This window comes from Piliocolobus tephrosceles, chromosome 7 (genome assembly GCF_002776525.5).
Source record: "Piliocolobus tephrosceles isolate RC106 chromosome 7, ASM277652v3, whole genome shotgun sequence".
Classification (NCBI taxonomy): domain Eukaryota; kingdom Metazoa; phylum Chordata; class Mammalia; order Primates; family Cercopithecidae; genus Piliocolobus; species Piliocolobus tephrosceles.
The window spans coordinates 101,196,456-101,224,033 of record NC_045440.1 but is presented as its reverse complement, the minus strand read 5'-3'; the positions used below and the strand labels follow the sequence as shown (position 1 = coordinate 101,224,033).

General features: G+C 35.7%; 1 protein-coding gene across 1 annotated transcript in view; it reads right to left on the bottom strand.

Moving 5' to 3' along the window:
• Window positions 1–27,578, bottom strand: part of LOC111520902 (vacuolar protein sorting-associated protein 13B) — an 883,038-nt gene that overhangs the window by 759,798 nt on the left and 95,662 nt on the right. The window contains exons 7-12 of the mRNA XM_026454936.2: window positions 25,937–26,111; window positions 20,397–20,665; window positions 7,490–7,585; window positions 7,079–7,201; window positions 6,487–6,624; window positions 5,456–5,543 (exon numbers count right to left, since the gene is read on the bottom strand). Of these exons, the coding sequence (XP_026310721.1) occupies window positions 5,456–5,543; window positions 6,487–6,624; window positions 7,079–7,201; window positions 7,490–7,585; window positions 20,397–20,665; window positions 25,937–26,111 (889 nt within the window). The remainder of the gene's footprint in view (window positions 1–5,455; window positions 5,544–6,486; window positions 6,625–7,078; window positions 7,202–7,489; window positions 7,586–20,396; window positions 20,666–25,936; window positions 26,112–27,578) is intronic.

The following is a 27,578-nucleotide window of genomic DNA, read 5'->3' as shown; positions in this document are numbered from 1 at the left end:
GAACATTTTTGCAATCTACTCATCAGACAAAGGGCTGATATCCAGAACTTACAAAGAACTCAAACAAATATACAAGAAAAAAACAAACAACCCCATCAAAAAGTGGGGAAAGGATATGAACAGACATTTCTCAAAAGAAGACATTCATACAGCCAACAGACACATGAAAAAATGCTCATCATCACTGGCCATCAGAGAAATGCAAATCAAAACCACAATGAGATACCATCTCACACCAGTTAGAATGGCAGTCATTAAAAAGTCAGGCAACAACAGGTGCTGGAGAGGATGTGGAGAAATAGGAACACTTTTACACTGTTGGTGGGATTGTAAACTAGTTCAACCATTATGGAAAACAGTATGGCGATTCCTCAAGGATCTAGAACTAGAAGTACCATACGACCCAGCCATCCCATTATTGGGTATATACCCAAAGGATTATAAATCATGCTGCTATAAAGACACATGCACACGTATGTTTATTGCAGCACTATTCACAATAGCAAAGACTTGGAATCAACCCAAATGTCCATCAGTGACAGACTGGATTAAGAAAATGTGGCACATATACACCATGGAATACTATGCAGCCATAAAAAAGATGAATTTGAGTCCTTTGTAGGGACATGGATGCAGCTGGAAACCATCATTCTCAGCAAACTATAGCAAGAACAGAAAACCAAACACCGCATGTTCTCACTCATAGGTGGGAACTGAACAATGAGATCACTTGGACTCAGGAAGGGGAACATCACACACCGGGGCCTATCACGGGGAGGGGGGAGAGGAGAGGGACTGCAATGGGAGTTATACCTCATGTAAATGACGAGTTGATGGGTGCTGACGAGTTGATGGGTGTTGCACACCAACATGGCACAAGTATACATATGTAACAAACCTGCACGTTATGCACATGTACCCTAGAACTTAAAAGTATAATGAAAAAAAAAAAATCACTTGCTTTCAAGTGCCATAAAAAAAGTAAAATTATTGTCAGACGATGCTTATCTTGTGGAACACAAGGTTCAAACTTTTACTGGTGTCTATAAGAAGCCCATGGGGAAAAGATGTTGGTTTTTCCAGAGTTTCAGTTGTAAACAAAAATGACTACATAAAGTATACTCACAGAGAAGAAGGAGGAGGAGGAGGAGGAAGAGGAGGAAGAGGAGAAGGAGTGGGAGGAAGGGGGAAGGGGAGGAAGGCGAGAAAGGGGAGGAAGCAGCAGCAGCAGCAAGAAGAAAGGAGGAGGAGGAGGAGGAGGAGAAGAAGAGAAGCAGCAGCAGCAGCTTATCATCAATATGAAATAGTAGCACAGGAAACTTAATTTTTATTTATACGCCATAGTATAATGTGAACAAGGTACTATTATATCATTTATTACAAGAAAAATAAATAATATAAGCTTCCTTTATTACTATATTTACTAGTTTCTTTTCTTTCTTTCTTTTTTTTTTATTTGAGACGGAGTTTCACTCTTGTTGCCCAGGCTGGAGTGCAGTGGTATGATCTCAGCTCACTGCAACCTCCACTTTCCAGTTTCAAGTGATTCTCTTGCCTCAGCCTCCCAAGTAGCTGGGATTACAAGCGCCTGCCACCATCCCCAACTAATTTTTGTATTTTTAGTAGAGAAGGGGTTTCACGATGTTGTCCAAGCTGGTCTCGAACTACTGACCTCATGGTCTGCCCACCTCAGCCTCTCAAAGTGCTGGGATTGCAGGTGTGAGCCACTGTGCCTGGACTAGTTTCTTACATTAATTAGTATACTATCATGAACTTACTTAAAATATACAAAATCAAATCCACCTTCAAACTATCAGGATTCACTACAAACTTTGTAAAAATATTGACTCAGTATGTGTTTAGATATTTACTTAGATAAAATTTAGGGCACTTTTTGATAATGTAGACTATGGAAACAAAAAAAAAGTCACAAAAAAACAAGAATTTATCTATAAAGTTTTTTTTTTTTTTAAGTATTTACAAGTATCCTCTTATAGGAACTCACTGCTTTTCCTAGTTCATTAATACTTAAAATTCTACGAATTTCTTGTTTCAGGTAAGCCAAGAAAGAAATAAATATCAACAGAAGGCTGGGCACAGTGGCTCACGCCTGTAATCCCAGCACTTTGGGAGGCCAAAGCGGGCAGATCACGAGGTCAGGAGATGGAGATCATCCTGGCTAACATGGAGAAACCCCACCTCTACTAAAAATACAAAAAGTTAGCCGGGTATGGTAGGGGGTGCCTGTAATCCCAGCTACTTGGGAGGCTGAGGCAGAAGAATGGCATGAACCTGGGAGGCAGAGCTTGCAGTGAGCAGAGATTGCACCACTGCACTCCAGCCTGGGCAACAGAGCAAGACTCGGTCAGAAAGAAAAGAAAGGAAAAGAAAGAAAAAAAAGAAAAGAAAAGAAAAGAAAAGAAAAGAAAAGAAAAGAAGGAAGGAAGGAAGAAATATCAACAGAGTAGTTATGAATGTAGGCTCTAGAGCTGGATAGGTTGGGTTCAAATCCCACATACTATGCATGACCTTGGTCCTTGTTACTTTACCTGTATTGAGTTTGCTATTTCCTCATCTTTAAATGGGGATGATTTTACCTACCTTATAGGGATATGAGAATTAAATAAGCTAATACATGTAAAACACTTAGAACAGAGTCTTACATTTAAAATCAATAAAAATTAGCTATTATTATCACCATGATCATCATCATCCTATAAGTAAAGATGGATTCATAATGAGAAACATAAACATATAAACACAGCTACCTAAAAAGCAAGCAATAAATTAACAATTATTTGAATGAATTAACATATTTTAAAGTATATTTGACATTCACAAATTAACAGTGGAATTTTATTATTTTATTATTTCCACCCTCTCCCCCCCAAAAAAAATCAGCTTGCACAACTAAGAAAGTAGATGCATAAGTGGCAAATCAAAAGCAAGACAGTGGTTCTCACGAATCTCAAAACAGCAGTCTCCTCCAGTAAAGGAGGAAGAGTGTGGTAGAAAAGAAACACATAGGAGGCTTACTGGATACTAACAATGTCCTATTTCTTGGTGTGCATGGAGAATACACAGGTGTTCAGTTTTAAATTCTTTGCTGTTCTGGACATGTGTAATATTCCAATGTTTTGTTTTAAAAGTTAAGGACTAAGATATCTGTAACACTGTATACTATTCACGGAAGTGAAAAATATGAAAAACTCCAAAGTTAACAAACTACTGGCTTCTCAGAAGTAATATATAAACAATCTAACGAACATAAATCATGTTTCTATCTTTTAAAAACTGCAGTAGAGGCATATATACAAATAAAGATATTCTGTGCTAGGTTTCCTTTGCTTGAAAGGTGACTACTAGATATTCCAGCTCCTCACAAGATATGGAATCTACAGCACATGCATAAGACATTATATTGAACAAGAGGAAACCTACCAGCTTCCAAGTGGCAACTATAACACGATAATAATTTGCAACACTATTAGAACATAAGACTTCTGAGTTGCACTTTCATATATATAATTAGCTAAGGAATATTCACACTTCAATGCCCACAGTTATCTCAAAACTCATCTTTTCCTCCAAAAATTTTCCTTTCTTATCTAGCTTTCTTAATAGTTATCACTATCCACCAAGTAACTCAAGACCAGAATCTAGTAAACTATTTCAATTTCGTTTTTAAATAAACCAATGTCAGGCCCATGAAAATTATCAGCAGAGAATTAAATCCTGTGATTGCAGTAGAAACTATAGGACTACAGTGAAAGCAGGAAGACCAGTAAGAAAGCTTTAGAACCTAACTGGGTACGGTGGCTCACGCCTGTAATCCCAGCACTTTGGGAAGCCAAGGTGGACGGATCACTTGAGATTAGGAGTTCAAGTCCAGCCTGGCCAAGATGGCAAAACCCCATCTCAACTAAAAATACAAAATTAGCCAGGCATGGCAGTGCATGCCTGTAGTCCCAGCCACTTAGGAGGCTGAGGCATGAGAATCGCTTGAACCCAGGAGGCAGAGGTTGCAGTGAGCCGAGATTATGCCACTGCACTCTGAGCAACAGAGCAAAGCTCTGTCAAAAAAAAAAAAGCTATTAGAACCTAGAGATGATGGTACCTATGAACTAGATGCTAGTCCGTATGGTAACAGTGATACCACTGTTATCATCTGTGGACCAGATGGCTAGGAGCAAAGGAAAAAGTGTGTCATGATGACTCCCAGGTTTCTGGCTTGAGCAACAAGAAGATGATAGTACAATTTTCCAAGAAGAGAGGCCTAAAAATAGAGAAGCAGAGGTAGTAAGTGGCCATAGGAATATTTATCAGTAACTCAATTTTGGACAAAATCAGTTTTGAGATACCTGAGACAGACACAGAGGTAAAAACGTCAAGTATGCATTGGATATTTAATTCTGAATCTTAGAGAAGTTTGGACTAGAAAATGCAAATCTGGGTATCAACAACATATGGAAAGTACTTAAATCCATGGAAAAGAATGAAATTACCTTGGGAAAAAGTTTAGGGAAAGAAATTAAGGATTGACTAATGAAACCATCAACATTTAGAAACCATTCCAAAAGCAGAAGCCAGAAAATTACTGCTCTTTCCTTCTTTCTTCATCAAAAACAAATTTACTTCAAGATCAACTCTGAGAAGTTTCAACCTCTCAAGCAAAAGCTGTCATTTTTTGTTTACCCACACTTCTACTAGTATTCTATATTAGTCTTCTTAGCATGCTAAATTATAATCATTTACTTAAATGCCTAGTTCATTGGTTCCTTAGGAAATGTTTTGGTTTTCATTGTATTCATCTGTACCTAACGTATCACCTAATATACTGAAATCATTTTTTAAAAACATGAAAAATTCACCAAAAATAAGTGAACCTATCTTCACTAACTTTTCAACATAAAAAAGACTGAAAAGTAAGTACAACATTATATATTGATATAGAAGTAAAAAAAAAAGTTGAAATTTTTTAAATGTCATTTATTTCCAAAAAATATAAAATAAAACAATAATAAGATACATAATAAAATAACACAATCTATGCATCTAAAGTCTCTGGAAGATTTTCTATTTTTCTGATTGATACAACACATTCTTTTTAATTAAAAATTAGTACCACCTTCAAAATGTATTTAGAATAGAAAAGGTTTATTCTTTTTAAAAATGTAATGTAATATAATATTTGATGTATCAGAATCATAATATATGGTACATATGAGAACAATAGGTCACATAAAATATCTTCAATCAGCTATATAAAGAACGGATTTTAAATGACAAGAATCTAAGACAATTCTAACATGACGTTAAAATTAAACCACTCCCCAAAGCGCTAGAGGTAAATCTTATGTAGCAGAGTACAACCAGTCAAGGATGAACTGATTCTGAGGAAGGCTTTGTTTCAGTTGTTCAAGAAATGGCAAACATAAAGGAAAGAAGCCAATACCTTTGCCACTAGTGTTCTCCATTGTATACAGGTAATCCATATAAAAAGCCCCAAACCGTTGCATTCCAGCTATCTCAGTGTATGTCTCCTGTCAACGAAGCAATGCAAACAGAACAAACATTGTATAAAAGAAACTTTTGAGTTTAAAGCTTGATAGGTTAGACACATACCCTTATATAGAATGTATAACAACACAAAGGATTACCAAAAGAACAGAGGTTATTCTAAGAATTTACTTCTAAGAAAGGTAATATTACATCTATTACAGACCACACAAAAAGGACATCCATAATTTTATGAGACATTTTGACCACTTTGTTAATCACATCTAGTTAATAAATAACTACAATAGACGAGATAGTACACTCCTGACCTTTATCACTATCACTAAACTGTCTAATAATGTACACTCTCAAATAGAATGAATCCTTAAATACTTCAATACACTTACATGAAACAATTCAAACACTAAAGATATACTAAAATATTCTAAATGTATGTCAATTATGCAAGTCAACATTAAGTATTTTAACAATGAAAGTAAATCTTGATAAAAAGGAGTAAAATGTAAATTATCCTATTGCACTAATCTTCAGGTAATTATCTGAATTTTTAACTGATTTCATAAATGTATTAATATTCCATAAACATATTAATATATTCTTACATTTAAAAAATACTAAGAAGCATACATAGTAAAAGGGTAAATTCCTCATTTCTTCCCATCAATCCCACATATTAAAAGTAACAAAAATTAACAGAGGTAATTCAACATGTTTCTTCCATGATTATTTTTGAAGCAGGGCATAAATAAGCAAAATATGTTTACATACTAAATAAAAGTAAAGATCTCTGTGCACTCCTCAAACATTTCTACCTGTACACGCTGTATAAATGCACTCTAAATGTTTTAATAAACAATTAGCATTCAGAAGGTATTATTTGAAAAGAAAGCTAGAAATCACAAGTATTCACACAATGTGTCCACCCAAACATAGCCTAGAATTTGGTTCAAATATATATTCTCTGACCTTATGATGAGTTGAATCCAAGATAAATTCTGCACGAGTACCATTATTTTCTGGGCTTCGGTAATCAAACAATGAATTTGTAAGGTATGTGAAACCTTTAGTACTCAAATTTTCACCACAAATGAAGAAACAGGCTTCCTGAAAACAAATGCAAAATTTATAACAGGAAGAAAAATCATTAGCCTGTTAAAATAAAACCTTGATTTTATGATGCCCATTTACTAGTCAAAAGAAATCACTAAAACAGAAAGATAAGGAATGCTGCTACTCCATTTTCATTGACTATTTTGGCTAAGAATATTTTAACAAACCAAAAGGAAACTCCAAATAACTGCCATAAACAAAAAAAGAAGAAACATTCATGAATTAGAAAGTAGTTGGAACTACTGTCCAGGTGTTAGGTGCTACCAACTTTCTAAACTTCCCTGAGCTGTATAATTTCTTGCAGGGGAAACACAGGGAGAAGTAGTAAAGCTCCTCTCTCAAGCCTGAGATATATATAGTCTAACAGATATCATATGGTTAAACACTTCAATAAGCACTTAATTATTCCTATATCCTATCCAAAAAAGGGTGGAGGTAAGGGACTTACAGTTTCACTTCTATTCATATTCTCTTCAAAATCTTTAATACCCATAATTCCTTTAAGGCATATGGCTCTGCAACCAACAAACCCAATCTGGCAGTCAAAGAAAGGTTCTCCCATCATAAGGGCCTATAAGAGGAAAGGAAACATTAGAACTAAGAAATTGAATTTAATAAAAATGTTAGAGGCTTTCCTCTTAGAATCTCTAAATTAGTTAAACATCTTTAGAATTACGTCATTTCTAAATTTATTCTATACTATTTATTTATACTATCTAAGGGATAGTAAACTCTATTAAAATAAGAAACATCTTCCTTGTATTTTTAAATATACTACATCTGATAAAAACACGTACTTATAAAATATTAAACAAAGAACATAATATTTAAAACTACAGGCTCAATATTGAAAGATTACCTCAACTGTAGTTCCTTCTTGTTCCCAACACAATACTTCTTTAGATTTTACTTTCTGTGGACTGTAATAACTACTCTCAGCTTGCATTTCTGTGAGCTAAGAAATATAAGAATATTAAGTAAATCAAAATTAGTATTAAAGAGCAATAAAGTGTCATTATTATGATTAATTGATTAAAACAAGGCCAATTTTAAGATTCAGGAAATTTAATTATTAAGCAAGAAAGCAGGTGCAACAAAAACAGCTGTAACAGATTATCCATGGTATAAAGGTTGAATATGCTGCTAGTCTCAACATATATAGAGAATTTAAATACTTTTTAAACTCCTTCTTAATATTGTTTTAAAAAGTGAAAGCTATGTGCAATAACAGTCCCATACTCATAAAATAATTCATGTATTCTGCCAAAAATTTACATAGAGTATAACCTCAGTTCATTTTATATTCACTAAAACATTCAACAATGTGTAGTTTCAGTCATTTCCAAGACTTCTCACTATTTGAAATAAAAAAGAAAGTGGTGATGAAATGCAAAAAGATAAAATAGGCTCTTTTTAGTTCCTATGAAGGAAACAGAATGAAGGATATTCTTTTCAAAATATGTTTCCTACTAAATCTCATAGACTCATTCAATCATGCAACAAATACTTTTTGAAGGCCAGCTAGATAAGAAGTAGGAGCAAACCTCATTGTATTGCACTCTGCTTTATTTCACTTCACAGATACTGCAATTTTTACCAATTGAAAGTCTGTAGCAACCCCGCGTTAATCAAGTCTGTCAGCACCATTTTCCCAATAGCACATGCTTACTTTGTGTCTCTGTGTCACATTTTGGTAATTCTCCCAATAATTCAAAATTTTTCATTATTATTATCTGTTATGGTGATCTGTAATCAGTGATCTTTGATGGTACTATTGGAATTATTTTGGGGCACCACGAACATGTCCATTTAAGACTGAGAACTTAATAAATGTGTGTGTTCTGACTGCTCCACTGTCTAGCTATTCCCCTCTCCCTTCTTGAGCCTCCCTATTTCCTGAGACACGACAATATTGATATTAGGCTAATTAGTAATATTACAATGGTCTAAGTATTTAAGTGAAAGGAAGAGTCCCTGTCTCTCACTTTAAATCAAAAGCTAGAAATGATTAAGCTTAGTGAAGAAGGGATGTTAAAGCCAAGACAGGCCGAAAGGTAGGCATCTTGAGCCAAACAGTTGGCCCAGTCAAGGCAAAAGAAAAAGTCTTGAAGGAAATTAAAAGCATACACACAAGTGATAAGGAAGTAAAACAGCCTGTTGATATGGAGGAATTTTAAGTGATCTGGATAGACAATCAAACCAGCCACAACACTCCTTTAAGCCAAAGCTGAATCCAGAGCAAAGCCCTAACTCTTAAATTCCATGTAGGCTAACAGACATAAGAAAGCTGCAGGAGAAAAGTCTGACAGTAGCAGAGGTCTGTTCATGAGCCTTGTGGAAAGAAGACGTCTCCATACCATAAAAGTGCAAGATAAACAGCAAGAGTTGACGTAGAAGCTGCACACAGTTACCCAGAAGACCTAGCTAAGATTTAACAAAAATGGCTACACTAATCAACAGATTTTCAACATAGACCAAAGAGCCTTCTCCTGGAAGAAGATGAGATCTGAGCTAGAGAGAAGTCAGTGCTTGGCTTCAAAGCTTCAAAAGACAGGTAGATGCTCTTGTTAGGGGCTAACATATCTGGTAACTGTAAGTTGAAGATAGAGTCCATTTACCATTCTGAAAATCCTAGGGCCCTTAAGAATCATGCTAAATCTACTCTGCTTGCGCTCTATGAATGGAATTAAAAAAAAAATGATTGAATGACAGTACATCTGTTTATGGCATGGTTTACTAAATATTTTAAGCCTATGGAAACCTACTGTTCAAAAAAAAAAGGACTCTTCTTAAAATATTACTGCTCACTGACAATGCACCTGGTCACCCTACACCTCTGATGGAGATATACAAGGAGATGAATATTGTTTTTCATGCCTGCTAAAATGACATCCATTCTGCAACCCATGGATTAGGAGTAACGTTGAAGTTCAAGTCTTATTATTTAAGAAATACATTTTGTAAGGCTATAGCCACCATAGATAGTGATTCCTAGGCAAAGAAAATCAAAAACTTTTTTGAAAGGATTCACCATTCCAGATTCCATTAAGAACATTCGTGATTCATAGAAGGAGGTCAAACGATCCACATTAACAAGAGCTTGAAAGAAGTTGATTTTAACCCTCCTGGATGACTTTGAGGTGTTCGAGACTTAGGTGGAGGAAGTAACTACTAGAGAATTAGATTTAGAAGTGGAGCCTGAAGAGGATTTGCTTCTTATGGATAAATAAAGAAAGTGATTTTTGAAGATGGAATCTACTCGTGGTGAAGATGCTGGGAACACTGTTGAAATGACAATGAATTTAGAATGTTCTGTATATTTAGTCGATAAAGTAGCAGTAGTGTTTGAAAAGGACTGACTTCAATTTTGACAGAGGTTCTACTCTGAGGCCAGACACGGTGGCTCATGCCTATAATGCCAGCACTTTGGGAGGCCAAGTCAGGTGGATCACTTGAGGCCACGAGTTTGAGACCAGCCTAGCCAATGTGGTAAAACCCCATCTCTACTGAAAATACAAAAATTAGCCAAGCGTAGTGGTGTATGCCTGTAGTCCCAGCTACTCGGGAGGCTGAGGTGCAAGAATTGCTTGAACCCGGGAGGCAGAGGTTGCAGTCAGCCAAAATCATACCACTACACTCCAGCCTAGGTGACAGAGAGACACTCTGTCTCAAACAAAAATAGTCCTACTCTGAGTAAAATTCAGTCAAACAGCATCCCATGCTACAGAGAAATCTTCCATGAAAGAGTCAATTAATGTGGCACACCTCACTGTTGTCTTATTTTGAGAAACTGCCTGTGCCACTCCAACCTTTAGCAACCAACACCCTGATCAGGCAGCAACCATCAATACTGAGTCAAGACCCTCCACCAGCAAAAAGTTATGACTTGCTAAAAGTGCAGATGATTGTTAGCATTTTTTAACAATAAAGTACTTTTAATTAAGGTATGTATAGTGTTTTTAGACATATTGTTGGACACTTAAACTACGGTATTGTGCAAACATAACTTTTTATGCACTGGGCAAAACAAAAAATTTCTGTGACTCGCTTTATTGCTATAGTCGCTTTATTGCAATGGCATAGAACCAAATCCACAATATCTCTGAGGTACACCTGTACTAATCTAGATACTAACAAAAAATTCTTACTCCCCAGATGCTTACAACAAATTATTTATATGTTTCAAAAATTAAATAAATTATTTTTCAAAAGTACTATTTTAAATGCAACATGGTATCCTGGTTTGAATCATGGTACAGAAAAAAGATATCATGAAATTCAATTAATGTTTAAAATTTAACAGTAATGCATCAATGAAGGTTTCTTAATTTTGACAAATATGCTGTGATAACATAATAATAAGGGAAACTGGGTGAGGATTATAAGGGAACTCTCTACTATCTTTGCATCCTGTCTGTGATTCAAAATTATTCCAAAAAGAAAAGGTTACTTTTAAAAAACCGTATCCAGCCTGTGTTTGCCAATTATTTACTTCCCCTCATTCTTAGGAAACAGATATACTCATCACTTTTAAATGCAAAGTCAAAGCTCACTTTTTAAAAAAAATCAGTATTTAACTTAGGCCCAATAAAAGTTCTTGAACTAAAAGTTACAATTTTAAGCACAGTGACTTCTCTATATTGAGTATCAACTGATTATTCTCATTATTTATGATAAAGCTTTTTATATTTTATATTTTTATGTAATGTAGGCTCCTATTTCTTGGATGTTTCTAGTACTTATATATACAATGTAGCTATTTTAAAGTACAATTCTGTCATCTAGAATGATTACTGAAGTAAACTTGAATTTTTTTAAATTGATCCCTCTTCAGCTGTTTACAATTATTAGAGAGAAAAAGCAATTAATTGATTAAAAGGACTCCTGTGGTGGCTCACACCTATAATCCCAGCACTTTGGGAGGCCGAGGCAGGTGGATCACGAGGTCAGGAGATGAGATCATCCTGGCTAACACGGTGAAACCCCGTCTCTACTAAAAAAAAAAAACAAAACATTAGCCAGGCGTGGTGGCGGGCGCCTGTAGTCCCAGCTACTCGGGAGGCTGAGGCAGGAGAATGGCATGAACCCGGGAAGCAGAGCTTGCAGTGAGCCGAGATTGCGCCACTGCACTCCAGCCTGAGCAATAGTGCGAGACTGTCTGAAAAAAAAAAGACTCGCACATTACAAGAACTATTTTAAACATTATTAGAAAAATGCTAGATTTAATTTGGCATGATTTTTGCTGGACTGATATCAACTGTTCGAAATGCTATTGTAGAAACATGATGTTGTTTTCTTAACCAAAATATGAACCAGAAATTAATTCCAAACATTCTTCAAATCCAAGCTGAACAATGAATTCTAATGCTTTCCTCCTTAATATCAAGGTATCTCCCTAAGAGAAAACTTTGAGAAACATAAATGTTCTAAAATTATAAAAAGATTTTGACAAACACTGCCCAAAAAGTCTATAAAAGTTTTATACACAAATGACTATTTTGTTTTGTTGTTGTTTGCTTTTGTGTTTTTCACACAAGGTCTTCCTCTGTCGCTCCAGCTGCAGTGCCGTAGCAAGATCATGGGTCACTGCAGCCTAAAACCTCCAGGGCTCAAGCGATCCTTCCACTTCAGTTTGCAGAGTAGCTAGGACTACAGGTGCACACTACTGAACCTGGCTATTTTTTTTTAATAAAGATGGGGTCTCACTATGTTGCCCAGATTGGATAAATGCCTATTTTGACTGATTTAGTTGAATATAATTCCTCTCAACAATCAAGTTAACAGAAATGTGTCAAAATAATTTCAAATTTAAAAGTAAACAGGCAAAAATCACCAAAAAGGACAGTACCTAACTTGCAATCCTTGACTTCCCTCAAAAACTTCTACAAAAATAAGTGTTTTATTCTGATCATCTCAAACTGAAAATGTATCTTTTTTTTCTTTTTACAAAATGTCAGACTTTTTTTTTTTTTTTAAGGAGACAAAGTCTTGTTCTGTCACCCAGGCTAGAGTACAGTGGTGCAAACAAGGCTCATGGCAGCTCAAACTCCTGGACTCAAGCAATCCTCCCACCTCAGCCTTCTAAGTTGCTAGGATTATAGACAAGCACCACCATGCCCTGCTAATTTATTTATTTATTTTTTGTACAGACAGGGTCTCACTATGTTGCCCAGGCTACATGTCAGGACTTTTGATGTTAAAAAAACTGACAATATATCCAACAATATTTGTCAACAGTTGCCTTTTTTTAATATCTTATTTTATTATGTTTTAATTTTGAAGATGAATCCTTATCTCTTTAATTTAATCAATGCTAAATCAGTGAATTACAAAAATAATTTTTTCAGTAGAATTGAGAATGACATTAAGATAGTACAGCTAATATACGCATTATCTTTTGCCCAAACTTTAAAAAATTAAATCAATCAAGTTATGACACAAACTTTAGTTGAAACTTATTTTCTATTTTTCAACTTTTGTCATATTAGAAAATACTGAATTATCTTAAGCAGAAAAGTCTTTAATATTTATTTGCAATTTTTTTTTTTTTAGTAGAGACAGGGTTTCACCATGTTGGCCAGGCTGTTCTTGAATACTTGACCTCATGATCCGCCCGCCTCAGCTTCCCAAAGTGCTGGGATTATAGGCGTGAGCCACCGCGCCCAACTATTTTCAAGTATTTTATAACTTGCCATCTATTGTAGCTATAAATTGTGTAGCTTTAGTACTAATACAAAGAAAATCTACACTAAATTTAAAACCATGGTAACAGAAACATTTTTTTTCCCCACTGCTATAACCCCACAATGTAACAAGTTGCCTGGAATAATACCTATACTACTATTTCAAAAGTTTAGGTCATTTCACATGGATTTATCTCCTTTACAAAAATACAGACATGAAAGAATAAATCCACAAAAAATGAAATTGGAGAAGAAATAAAACCTGAAAAATTAGTCCATAAATTTTTGTAAACTGAAAAGCAGATGAAAAGGTGGGCAGATGTATGGATAATGGATGGATGCACATACTAATTCAAAAAATAAATATTTGTAGAAAACATACCAGGCAATTTCTAAGTGCTGAAGAAACAACAAATCTTTTTTTTTTTTTTTTTTTTTTTTTTGAGACAGTATCTTGCTCTGTCACCCAGGCTGGAGTGCAGTGGCACGACATTGGCTCACTGCAACCTCCGCCTCCTGGGTTCAAGCAATTCTCCTGCTTCAGCCTCCCGAGTAGCTGGCATTACAGGCATCCACCACCACACCAGGCTAATTTTTGCATTTTTAGTAGAGATGTGGTTTCACCATGTTGGCCAGGCTGGTCTCGAACTCCTGACCTCATGATCTGCACACCTCAGCCTCCCAAAGTGCTGGGATTACAGGTGTGAGCCATTACGCCCAGCCCAATAAATCTTTTAAAATTACCACTTAATAAGTTTTAGTGTAATATCAAAAGGAATATCCACCATTTTTGAAAAGGCTATTAAAATACCCCTTCCTTTCCAAATAAATATCTATGTGAGGCTAGATGTTCTTCATATACATTAATTAAAACATGTCCTAACAGACTAAATACTGAAGCAGACACGAAAATTCAGCTATCTTCTACTAAGCCAGACATTCAAGATATTTACAAAAATAAAACCAATGCATGTCCCTTACCTTTTAAAATATAGCAATTTTACTTTTACTATAAAATGATATTCACATCAACATATAATAAATTTATTTTAAAATAAATAAATACATATTTTAAGATTTGTTTTAATTTCTAATACCATAAATATGAGTAGATGTAATCTGAATAAACAAAACGCCTCAGAGTTCTCAATAATTTTTAAGAATGCAAAGGTTTCCTGGAGCCTTGAGATCAACAAGTTTGAAAACTACTGGTCTATAAGTTGCAATAAAGTTAATGAGAAATGACTGCATCCTAGAGGTACAGCTGATAGAACATGCTGACTGATTAGATGTGGTGGGAGAAGAAAAGATACTGATAAATGTTAAGCCTGAGCAAATTAGTAGATAATGTTGCAATATAATGAAAGGTAAAATAGTGGGGGTGGGGGGTGCACAACTGCAAAGAAAAATCAAGAGTTCTTTTTGTGTTAAGTATCAACCAGATATGAAAGTAGAAATATAAAATAGGCAGTTGAATTCTAGAGCTCAGGGAAAAGTGAAAAGTGGAGACACAAATTTGATAGTCTATTAGCATCTGTATCATAATCGAGTTATATCACCTTGGGAGTGTGTACACAGAAAAGATGAGAGGACCAAAGACCAAGCCCTATATGCCAACATTTAAAGGTCAGACAGAAGAGGAGAAGCACCAAAAACGACTACAAAAAAGTCCCTGGTAACCCAGACATAATTTTTTCTTTTCTTTTCTTTTTTTTTTTGAGACAAGGTCTTGCTCTGTCACCCAGGATGGAGTGGCAGTGGCATGATCTCAGCTCAGTTCAACCTCCACTCCTCCAGCTCAAGCGATCCTCTCACCTCAGCCTGGTAAGTATCTCACACTACAGGCACACGCCATCCTGCTTGGCTAATTTTTGTATTATTCTGTACAGACAGTTTCACCATATTGGCATGGCTGATCTGGAACTCCTGGGCTCAAGCGATCCGCCTGTTTTGACCTCCTAAAGTGCTGGTATTACAGGCGTGAGCCACTGTGCCCGGCAATAAAATTGTTAAAGAAAAAGAAGTATATCCCAAAGAAACTCTTCTAGATATATATGTCAGAAGAACTGTACCAGAACATTTATATCAGCATTTTTCAAAATATAGCAAAATATATGGAACAGACTGTAAGACCCATCATCCTTCTTTCTTAGACTCATAAATCAATCCCACATCATTCTACTAGTTGTCTGAAGATTTAATTTTGGATTCAGTCCCACACTACCACTGTCATAATTCTTGGTGATTTCAATATCCAGAGAGATGATCATTCCAAAAGTCTGATTTCTCAGTTTTTTGACCTTCTATTCTGCATTGATCTTGTCCTCCAGATTATTTTCACCATCACCCTAACTAAAGCAGCAGAATATGACCAGAAAATATATACAACCACGACGACTGGTATATCTTCAAATTCATGATCACTTTTGTGTAGTAGGTCCTTAGTGTCCCTAATGAACATACATATTCAAAGGCAATTACTCCTCATCCTCCCCAAGATGACAATTTTACACCTTCTTCCCCTTCCTCAAAGCTTCTCCTCCTTTCCCATGTTTACTCTGAGTTAAGAGAACTATTTAAAGAAAAAAATAATTAGAAGAGAACTTTCAAAAACCACTACCACCTTTTCTACCAAACCACTTATGTGGGTGCAAGATCACATTGCTTTCTCTCCTGCTATCATGAATGAATGACCTATTGTCCCATTAGAGGTCATCAGACTTTCCACCTCTACAAAAGGTGCCAAGCCCTCTTATCTTCTCAAGAATATTACTCCAGCAATTCTCCCCCTCTTGACTATATCAATTTTTTCCTCTCTATTAGATCACTCATATCACCAAACAAATATGCTATAATTACTCCCATCTTTCAAAAAAAAGTCTTTAGCTCCACAACCCCAACCAGCTATTTCCCCATTTCTATGCTCTTCATAACAAAACCATCTTGAAAGAGTTTTCTGTACTCTTCAACAATTACTCTACTGCCATTTGCATTTTTATCTGTCCTTTTTGCATGATAAAATATACACAATAAAATTTGTAGTTTTAACCACTTGTCAGTATACAATTCAGTGGCATTTAGTACAAAATAGTGCATAACTATCCCCACCATATGTTCGCAGAGCTTTTACATCATACTAGGCAGAAACTCTACCTATTAAGCACTAACTCAACTTCCCTGTATCCTACAGCCTCTAGCAATGTCTATTCTACTGTTTCTGTGATTTTGCCTATTCTAAATATCTCATCTGTGATGGTTAATACTGATTGTCAACTTGATTGGATTGAAGGCTGCAAAGTATTGTTCTTGGGTGTGTCCTGCCAAAGGAGATTAACATTTGAGTCAGTGGACTGGGAGATGCAGACCCACCCTCAATCTGGGTGGGCACCATCTAACCAGCTGGAAGCATGGCTAGGATAAAGCAGGCAGATGAATGTGGAAGGACTAGACTTGCTGAGTCTTCTGGCCTTCATCTTTCTCCTGTGCTGGATGCTTCCTGCCCTTGAACATCAGACTCCAAGTTCTTCAGCTTTTAGACTTTGGGACTTACACCTGTGGTTTGCCAGGGGCTCTCAGGCCTTTGGCCCACACTGAAAGCTGCACTGTCAGCTTCCCTACTTTTGAGGTTTGGGGACCTGGACTGATCCACCACTGGTTTCCTTGCTCCTCAACTTGCAGACATGCCTATCATGGGACTTTACCTTGTAATCGTGTGAGTCAATCTCCTTAATAAACTCCCTTTCATACATACATATAGCCTATTCTGTCTCTCTAGAGAACATCATCTAAGTGGAATCACACAATCTTTGTCCTTTTGTGTCTAATTTCACTTAGCATAGAAATTTCAAGGTTCATTCATGTTTAGCATGCGTCAGAACTTCATTCCTCTTTTTTTTTTTTTTTTTTTTTTTGAGATGGAGTTTCACTGTTGTTGCCCAGGCTGGAGTGCAATGGCGTGATCTCAGCCCACTGCAACTCTGCTTCCCAGGTTCAAGCAAGCCTCCTGAATAGCTGGGACTACAGGTACCCACCACCATGCCTAGCTTTTTGTATTTTTAGTAGAGACAGGGTTTCACCATGTTGGCCAGGCTGGTCTTGAACTCCTGACCTCATGATCCACCCACCTCAGCCTCCCGAAGTGCTGGGATTACAGGCATAAGCCACCACACCCGGTCAAAATTTCATTTTTTTTATGGCTGAATATTATTCCACTGTATGTATATACCATAATTTGTTCATTCATCCACTGATGAACATTTGGATTGTTTCCATTTTGGGAGATCACTGAAGAGAGTTACTATGAATATTTATGTACATCAATTTGTTTGAATACTAGTTTTTTATTCTTTTGAGTACATACCTAGAAATAAAATGGCTAGATTATATGGTAATTCTACATTTAATTTTTTGTGGAACCACCAAACTATATTCCACAGCAGATGCACTATTTTACATTTCTACCAGTCTTCCCATTTGCTTTTAACCAACTCCAACTAAGATTCCAACAGTGTCATATCACTGCTCTGCTCAAAATCACCAGTATTTTCCACATTGTCAAATCCAAGGATTCATTCTTACAAATAATCTATTCACTCCTCTTTAAAACATTTATGGCACTTACCTTCCAGTCTCTTGGTTTTCTGCCTACAATATTGATCACTTATTCTCAGCTTCCTTTGCTATTTCTTCCTCATCTTTCCAATTTCTTACCATCACAGTGCCCCAGAGCTTGGCTCTAGAACCTCTTTTTTCTGTTCTACATTAATTTCAGTTTTAATAAAATCATGACTATCAAATATATGCATCTAGGCAAATTTCTAACCTGAATTCTAGATTCATATATCCAACTGCCCACTGAATTACTCTACTTAAATATACAGCAGGCATCTTAAACCTACCCAAACTAAATTCCTCATCTTCATCTCAAATATAGTCTTCTCCTAATCCCAGTCATCTCAAAATGTCAGAGCTCAACTCTTCTAGTTGTTCAACAGCATCCTTGGATCATCTTTTTTTTTTTTTCATTCATGTCTCATAATAAAATCTATCAGGAAATTCTGCCTATTTGACCTTCAAAACACAATCACTTTTCATCACCTCCACTTGCTATCACTCTAGTCCAAGTCATTACCATCTCCTGCTTGAAAATTGCATTCCTATCTATTTCTTTTCCTTACTTTTGCTTCCAACACAGCAGCCACAGTGATCCAGATTAAAATATAACCCAGATCATCATATAATTCTTCTAAAAACTGGTCAAATATTGTTTACCTCACTCAGAATAAAAGACAAAGTCCCAAAAATGATCTACACAGTTTACAACTTAGGAATCACTCCAAACCTCATCACCCCTCTTATCTTTCATACCACATTCATTCACAATATCTCATGACACTATTGGCTTCCTTGCTGTTCCTTGAACTCTGGTGCCTTTACATTTGTTATTACTGGAATGTTCATTCTCAGATATCAATAAGGCTTCCTCTTTCGCAGGTCTTTGCTTTAATATTCCCTTCATAATAAGGCCTTCCCTGATGATCCCATTTTAAATTGCATAATTTCCCCTCTAGTGAAAGCACTCACTATTCCTCTTCCCACTTGATTTTTCTTTTTTTTTTTTTTTTTTTTTTTTTTTGAGACAGAGTTTCACTCTTGTTGCCCAGGCTGGAGTGCAATGGCACGATCTTGGCTCACCACAACTTCCACCTCCTGGGTTCAAGCAATTCTCCTGCCTCAGCCTCCCAAGTAACTGGGATTACAGGCATGCGCCATCACACCCGGCTAACAGGCTAATTTTTTTTTAGTAGAGATGGGATTTCTCCATGTTGGTCCGACTGATCTCGAATTCCAGATTTCAGGTGATCTGGCCACCTCGGCCTCCCAAAGTGCTGGGATTACAGGCGTGAGCCACCGCACTAGGCCCCCACTTGATTTTTCTACATAATTTCTACATAAATTCAATGAACACAATATATATGTTATTTGTTTATAATATCAACTTAACTTTGAAAAAGCAGGAATTTATATCTGTTCACTCTGTTATCTCTGGAGACAAAACAATGCCTAGACACAGCTGGCATTGAAAATATTTGTTGAATGAATTAAGATATTATTTGGGAATATTACAGGCATGGTAATAGTATTATAAAAATCCAGGAAATAAATAACTCAAAAATTAAGTTTGGGTTATATGTGAGAGGAACAGAAGGTAAAATATGATCAAAGAAGAATACATGGGGGATCAAAGCTACTAGCAATTTTGTATTTCTTTTGGCTGAGGTGCAGGGGTACTGGGATTACAGGTGTGAGCCACCATGCCTGGCATAATTTTGTATTTCTTCAAGTAAAAGGGTATTTACTTTATTATTCTTTAACCTGGTCATACACATATTTGTATATATTATATATATGTATAGATGAGAATAGATATTTTACATGCATTATTTTAATGGAGGAAGTCGTCAAATTATGTTAAATACTGCTGGAAAAATAGCTAGAAGAGGACTTAGTTAACAAATTTGTCCTGAAAAGCGAAAGAGATGAGGAAAGAGATAATTATATATAAATAATCCTTTAAAAACAAAAATTTGTTATGAGGCTGGGCGTGGGCTAACACCTGTAATCCTAGCACATTGGGAGGCCAAAGGGGGAAAAACTCTTGAGCCTAGGAGTGAGACCAGACTGGGCAACATGGCAAAACTCCATCTCTACAAAATATTTTTAAAAAGAAAAAAAAATTAGCTGGGCACAGTTGCACATGCCTGTAGTGTCCCAGCTGCTCGGGAGGCTAAGGTGAGAGAATGTCTTGAGCCCGAGAGGCACAGGTTGCAATGAGCTGTGATTGCACCACTGCACTCCAGCCTAGGCCAGACCCTGTCTCAACAAAAAAAAAAAAAAAGAGAGAGAGAGAGATTGTTATATTGTTACGAAGGCAAGCACAGAAATGAAACCGTACCTGATGGGTAAAATAATTCAAGGGAAAATTTTTGCTGTTCTTTTCTTTTTTAATGACAATATTAAGGCATGTTTGTACACCAAGTGAATGATTCAATAGGGCAAAAAACTATCTATGAAAAGACCTACTTTGAAAGTCACCGTTGCCTTTGTGCAATAAAATCCTATAGAAACAATAGGATCCTTCAAAGCCTGTGCTTTTTGCTGATGCGTGGTTGATGCAGGATCATTTCCAACAAAGTCTTCCTCGCCATCGTCATAACTCACAATTGCAGGCACAAACGACCAGGCCCATGATACCCATCCCTGTGGCTGCTCCTCATCTTGCTGTGAATGTAACTCTTGACCTTTATACTGAGTAGGATATTGCATATCTATTCTTGTTTCATCTTCAGAACCTATGAATTAAAATTACGTCACTTTAAATACGTCAAAAGGATTTAACTAACAAAACAGAAATACACATCCTTTACAATTTTTCCTCCCATATCCTTCTATTATAAGGTATAAACAAATGATACATTGATTATTATTATTTGAAACCAATAATTTAGCATTATGACTCTCAAGTTTCTGTATGTTGTACTGTATCAATCTCCTTTAGTAGGTTATGGTTAATGTGATGTGCAAAGTAGCTTATCAACTGCACATAACTTTTAACTGTATTTGATAAAGACAAATAATAAATTAATTATTTAACATCACTCATGAATGTTTTAAACCAACAACAAAAAACCTACCTCTCAAAAACAAGGCTGATATATTGAAAAACTGACTTTTCTCAGAAACATAATACCACAAAGATCCAAGAAATATTCTTCATTTCCTGATGCATCCATGAAGGAAAAAAAAATGGCAAGTGCTTCTAGGCAAAATGCACCCCTGCCCAAACAAGAATTATCCCAAAGATGAAAGCAAACATTACAATAAAATGACTTTTATATGTAGCTAAGAAAAATAATAATGTTGGGGCCTCTTTCTTACTAGCAAGTAAGATATTATATACCTTTCCTGTTGTACAGATGAAAAAATTACAGCGAAGAAATTTTATTTGGTTACAAATTGGCAGACCAAAGATTTAGATTCCAACCACTCTTTAATTTATGCCACCTTTGTAAAGACAAACTCCATCAAAGTCCCTTAATATTATTCTAGCTATATAAACAAAAGAAGCATCATGAAATTTAGGAAAAAAAATTCATTTTTAAAAATTTCATAGGGGCCAGGAGCAGTGACTAGCACCTGTAATCCCAGCACTTTGGGAGGCTGAGATGGGCAGATCACCTGAGCTCAGGAGTTCAAGAACAGCCTCAGCAACATGATGAAACCCTGTCCTACTAAAAATACAAAAAACTGTACGGGTGTAAAATTCATAGGGGCCAGGATCAGTGACATACACCTGTAATCCCAGCACTTTGGGAGGCCAAAGTGGGCAGATCACCTGAGCTCAGGAGTTCGAGACCAGCCTGGGCAACACGGTGAAACCCTGTCCCTACTAAAAAAACAACAAAAAAAATTGTCTGGGTGTGGTGGTGTGCACCCATTATGGTCACAGCAACTTGGGAGGCTGAGGTGGGAGAATCACTTGAAGCCAGGAGGCAAGCGCTGCAGTGAGCCATGATCATACCACTGCACTGCAGCCTGGGTGACAGAGCAAGACCCTAGACCCTGTTTAAAAAAAAAAAAAAAAACACACCATAGGAAAAGTAGTCTCCAGCAGATTCACTCATATCTACTCTCCACTGATAAATCTATAAATACACATACTCTTTTAAATCTTTAAATAACATCTTTACAGGTTTTCTTATTGAAAAAGCTTTATAACTTTTTAAACTCTTATGACAGGAGACTCTTGGAACATTCTACATTTATAGGTTATGAATGTTTGCCTTCTTTCACCTGAGAAGGAAAAGGCTTAATAAGAAGTAACTAGAGTAACTAAAATAATAGTACCAAGACACTTTAGCCATTGTAGTTCAGAATAAGTTTTATATAAGTTGCAAACCCTGTTGGGCCCACTGGCTCATTCCTATAATCCCAGCACTTTGGGAGCCCGAGATGGTAGAATCACATGAAGCCAGGAGTTCAAGAACAGCCTACTACAACAAAGTGAGACCCCCACCTCGACAAAAATTAAAAAAAAAAAAAAAATGTATCAGCCACACTCAATGTCATGCACCTGTAGTCCCAGCCACTCAGGAGGCTGAGGCTGGAGGATTGCTTGAGCCCAGGAGTTCAAGGCTGCAGTGAGCTATGATCATGCCATCATACTCCAGCCTGGGCAACAGAGTGAGACTATGTAAATAAATAAATAATAAATACATAAAGTAAAATAAAATTGTAAAAAGACACAAAAAAGCTTTAAATGGACAAGTATTTAACACATACTTCACAAAGGTAGATAAAGGCCTATAATCACATTAAAAATTCAAAATAATTAGCCATCAAAAAATGCAAATTAAAAAACCATAAGATACCACAACGCACTCATCCCAATGGCAAAAAAGTGAAAAAATACACCATTGAATGTTAGCAAGGATGCAGGCCAACTGCAACTCTCACACATTGTTGATAGGAATATAAAATGGTACAACCACATTGGAAAAAGTTATGGAAGTTTCTTTGAAAAATAAACATATAATTCCACTCTTAAGTATTTACCCAAGAGAAAGAATAGCACGTCTACGTGAAATTCGTACAAAAATATCTATGAAAGTTTTATGTATAATAGCCAAAAAAGAAAAACAGCCCCAAGTGTCCATCAACAACTGAATGGTAAAATAAACTATAGTATATTCACATGATATATTCATACAATGTATCTAGCAATGAAAAGGAAAGAATGACTGCTATATGCAACAACACAGATAAATACCAAACACACTATGCTTAATGAAAGAAACCTTTATACATATTGTTTCCATTTATATGAAATTCTAGAATCAGCAAAACTAAATCTATAGTTTTAAGGAACTTCAGAATAGTGTTTTCGCCAGGGGAGGCAGGCAGGTGAAAGGGGGATGACTAGAAAGGGGCATAAGAAACTATCTCAGCTGTTAATGACCTGTATCTTGATGAGTGTTTTGCATCACACAGGTGTATGTATTTCTCAAACTCACTGAATTTTACTTTGGAGATTTAACTTCCAAAATAAAAAAATAAAAACACCCACTTAGTAGAAACTCTATATAACAACAGGCAGCTGAGGGTTAGGGGTGAAGTGTACCAACGTTTGTAACTTAACTTGAAAGGCATCAAAAACAATCACTGTATTGATAAATAGAGAAAGGGATGTTAGATGAACCGATATGTGATGAAGCAAATGTAACAGAATATCAATAGCAGACTCTAGATGATACGTATGTGAGTGTTCACCTTATAAGAACTCTTACAGCTTTTCCATATATTTGAAATTTGTCATGTTGAAAAAAAATAAAACAAGTATCCTCTATGTGCTATGTTTGCTCCAGGTATAAGACACTGTTTCTGTCTCAGAAGTGCATTGTCTAACAAAAATTTACCCTCTAGTGTGAAATAAAGGTACATTTTATATCTATATACTCTGATTCATGTTGTTCTCTATGCTTTATTTTAAGGTAGTACGATTTTTTAATGAGATAAAGTTTAAATAGCATAAAATTCAACATTTAAAGGTGTACAATTCAGTGGGATTTTTTTTGATAGTCACAAGTTCTGCTCCCATCACCACTATCTAATTTTTGAACATTTTCATCATTCCAAAAAGAAGCCTACTTATTTGCAGTCATTCTCTCCTCCCCTCAATTTCTGGTTACTAATCTACTTCCTGCCTCTACAGAACTGCCTTTTCTGAACATTTCTAATGGAATCATAGCGTATGTGTTATCTTCTGACCGGCTGCTTTCACTTAAGATAATGCTTTCAAGGTTCATCCATGCTGAAGCCTATATCAGTATTTCATTTTTTTTGTATAGCTAAATAATACTCCAATGTATGAATATACCATAATTTGATAATCCATTCATCAGTTGATAGACATTTCAACTGTGTCCAGTTTTTGGCTACTATGAATATGTTACCATGAACATTTCATATATAAGTTTTTACATGGACATATGTTATCAATTATCTTGATATATATGTAGGAATGGATGCTGGGTCAATATGGTAACTCTATATTTAACGTTTTGAAGAACTGCCATATTGTTTTCCAAAGCCACTATATACCATTTTACACTCCCAACAACTTATATGAGTTCCAATTTCTCCACAACCTCACCAATACCTGTTATTTTGTATTTTTTTTATTATAGTCATCTAGTACCTGTGAAGTGGTATGTCACTGAGGTTTTGATTTGCTTGTTTGCTATTTGTTTATCTTCTTTGGAGAAATGTCTCTTTGCCCATTTTTAATTGGTTTATTTGCCCCTAAGTTTTAAATGCCCTTCTCTTAGGGCTTTATCTATGGAAATTAATCATCTTAAAACTTTGAGTCTCAGGCCCAATACCAAGTTGAAATCAGTCATTCCTTTCACCTTTCTACATCAGATCATTCACAATATTTATCAAACTTTCTGCCATTCTACCATACATCATACTTAACTAACTACTGACACATCTATCTGTCCCATTTTATCTTAAAATTCTAAGGGAAAGAAATACATCAAAATGATCCCTGTATTTTCCCACATTACATATCCTTCAATGAAGTTTACATTTCATTAATAGCACTAAAATAACTCAATTTTACTTAAGTGAAGTTTTGCAGAAAAATTACCAATACTATTATGTACTAGGAAATTTTGAGGTTCTACTACTTCAACTTTTATCAAATGTATATCCTGAGTCAAGCATGGTGGCTCATGCCTGTAATCCCAGCACTTTGTGACGCTGAGGGGGGCAGATGGCTTACGCCTAGGAGTTTGAGACCACCCTGGGCAACACAGCAAAACCTGTCCCTACAAAAAATGCAAAAATTAGCCAGGCATGGTGGTGCGTGCCTGTAGCCCTAACTACTAGGAAGGCTGGGGTAGAAGGATCACCTGAGCCTGGGAGGTCGAGGTTGCAGTGACCCATGATCGTGCCACTGCACTCCAGCCTGGGTGCCAGAGCAAAACCCTGTCTCATTCATAAATAAGTAAGTAGTACATTCTGAACACTTATATCTATTAGAAATATATAAGTTATTTTTAGCATATAGGAAAAAATCAGAATGTTATCCAGCATGTAGATAAAATTAAAGTAGTGTAGGCCGAGTGCAGTGGCTCGTATCCAGCACTTCAGGAGGCCAAGACGGGCAGATCACAAGGTCAGGAGTTTGAGACCAGCTTGGCCAACATGGTGAAACCCCATCTCTACTAAAAAAAATACAAAAATGAGGCAGGCGTGGTGGTGCATGTCTGTAATCCCAGCTACTTGGGAGGCTGAGGCAAGAGAATTGCCTGAACCTGAGAGGCAGAGGTTGCAGTGAGCCATGATTGCACCACAGCACTGCAGCCCAGGCAACAGAACTAGTCTCCGTCTCAAAACAAAACAAAAAAATTAAAACAGTGTAAAACAACCAAAAAACAATCAGCCCATCTCATTAGAATATGGTAAAACTCAATCTAATACATTTTTTAAAGTTTCCCAATGGTAAAATGTAAGAATAATCTTAAAGTTTTTGTTTAATAAAGTTTTACATTAATTACCTGTAATGTTTCCTAGCATATCTTTATTATGACAAGTAGGGTCCTCTATTTCGCCTTCTTTGAAACTGCCTATTTCTCCGTAGTAAAGAGCAATTCCAAGTTGCATTATACGAATAAACATAGGCAGTTGTTGATCTGTGATAGAAAGTTTCAAACTTTCTACTAAAGTATGAATCTGCATTTTGAAAAAGACAAAAACACCAACAAACGCATGTTTAAAAAGAGTACCTTTTACGTAAAGAAATGTTTTAAAGTCTTCAAATGGCATAACATAAAAGAAATGCTCCAAACATTTTAATACTTAAATCAAAACGATACTCTAAGATCTTAGGAATTAAGTAGATTTTGCTATGATGATCAATACACGTTAGCTAGAAACTATGTTAAACCAAATGATGTACATACAAATAGAATTAATAGTGAGCAGGTATACTCCCATTAGATTTCCAGATTACTGTTCCAGAAACAAAGTTAGTTATGTAACCAAATAGCTACTCTCGAACATTAAGAGAATAACAGTACTACCCCCAAAAAACAGAACAATCTGTCAAAACCAAGAACAATAAAAATTTTATGTCATTTTAGTGAAACTCTAATCATTCTTTCCAGGTTTATTAACCATAAATAATACATACATATCCTAAAACCATGTGTTAACTGGGGAAAAGACTAGTATTACAACTATGAAAGTATGTAAATAATAAAAATTTTTGTCAAATATGGAAAAACAAGTGAAATGTATGTTGAAAAACGTTTTTCAAATTTTAAATAAGATTTAAATAACAAAAGTTTTTCAAATTGTAAAGATTTAAATGACACAAAATTTATTCAACTGATAAAATGAAACAATTATAACAAAGAAATAAGATTAACTACTAGCAAATAGGATATACAGCAACCAAAGTTCTCCTTAAAGAAAGAGACATCAATGGAATATAAACACAGCTTCGGTGTAATGGTTTCCTGCTGTTATCAAAATATGGAGTAAAACCAATTAAGCCATAAAGTCAAGTCTCTTAGAAGGTTTATTTTGACTAATGTATTTGAGTGTCTATGAAAGATGAAGTAGTAGTAATGGCAATCATCGTATTTTTAGGGCTTAAAGCACATAAAAAGATTTATGTTAAGGGGGAGAAAACTGTATGGGGGGACTGTGAAATACCATATTTCGAATATAAGCACAAGTTTTTAAAAACTGACCTAATAATCATATACTGAATAAACAATGAAGAGGTAAGAAAATGGGCAATGAGTGTGGGAGGTGAGCAGGAAAGGATTATGCACATCTGCTAAAGCTTCCTTAATTTGAAATTTCTCTGCCACATTCTTTTAAATCTTGTATTGCACCAATAGCACTGGAGATAAGCAGTCAGCAAAACCAATAACAAAGAATCTGCTTAAGTATCTTTTTAAAAACTCCTTAAAATGAGTAAGATTAATACTCAGTAGAAAAATGGATAAAGAACCTGAACTGATAATACAAAGAACAAATGACCAGTGAATGTGTTTTCAAAAATCTAACTTCAGTAATAAACAGCAATTAAATTACATATCATTTGTTGTTCAACAAGTTGGCAATTTTTAAAATATGATCATATTTAAGGATAACAAGAGTATTGATGTAGGCACTCCCCCTAATGTT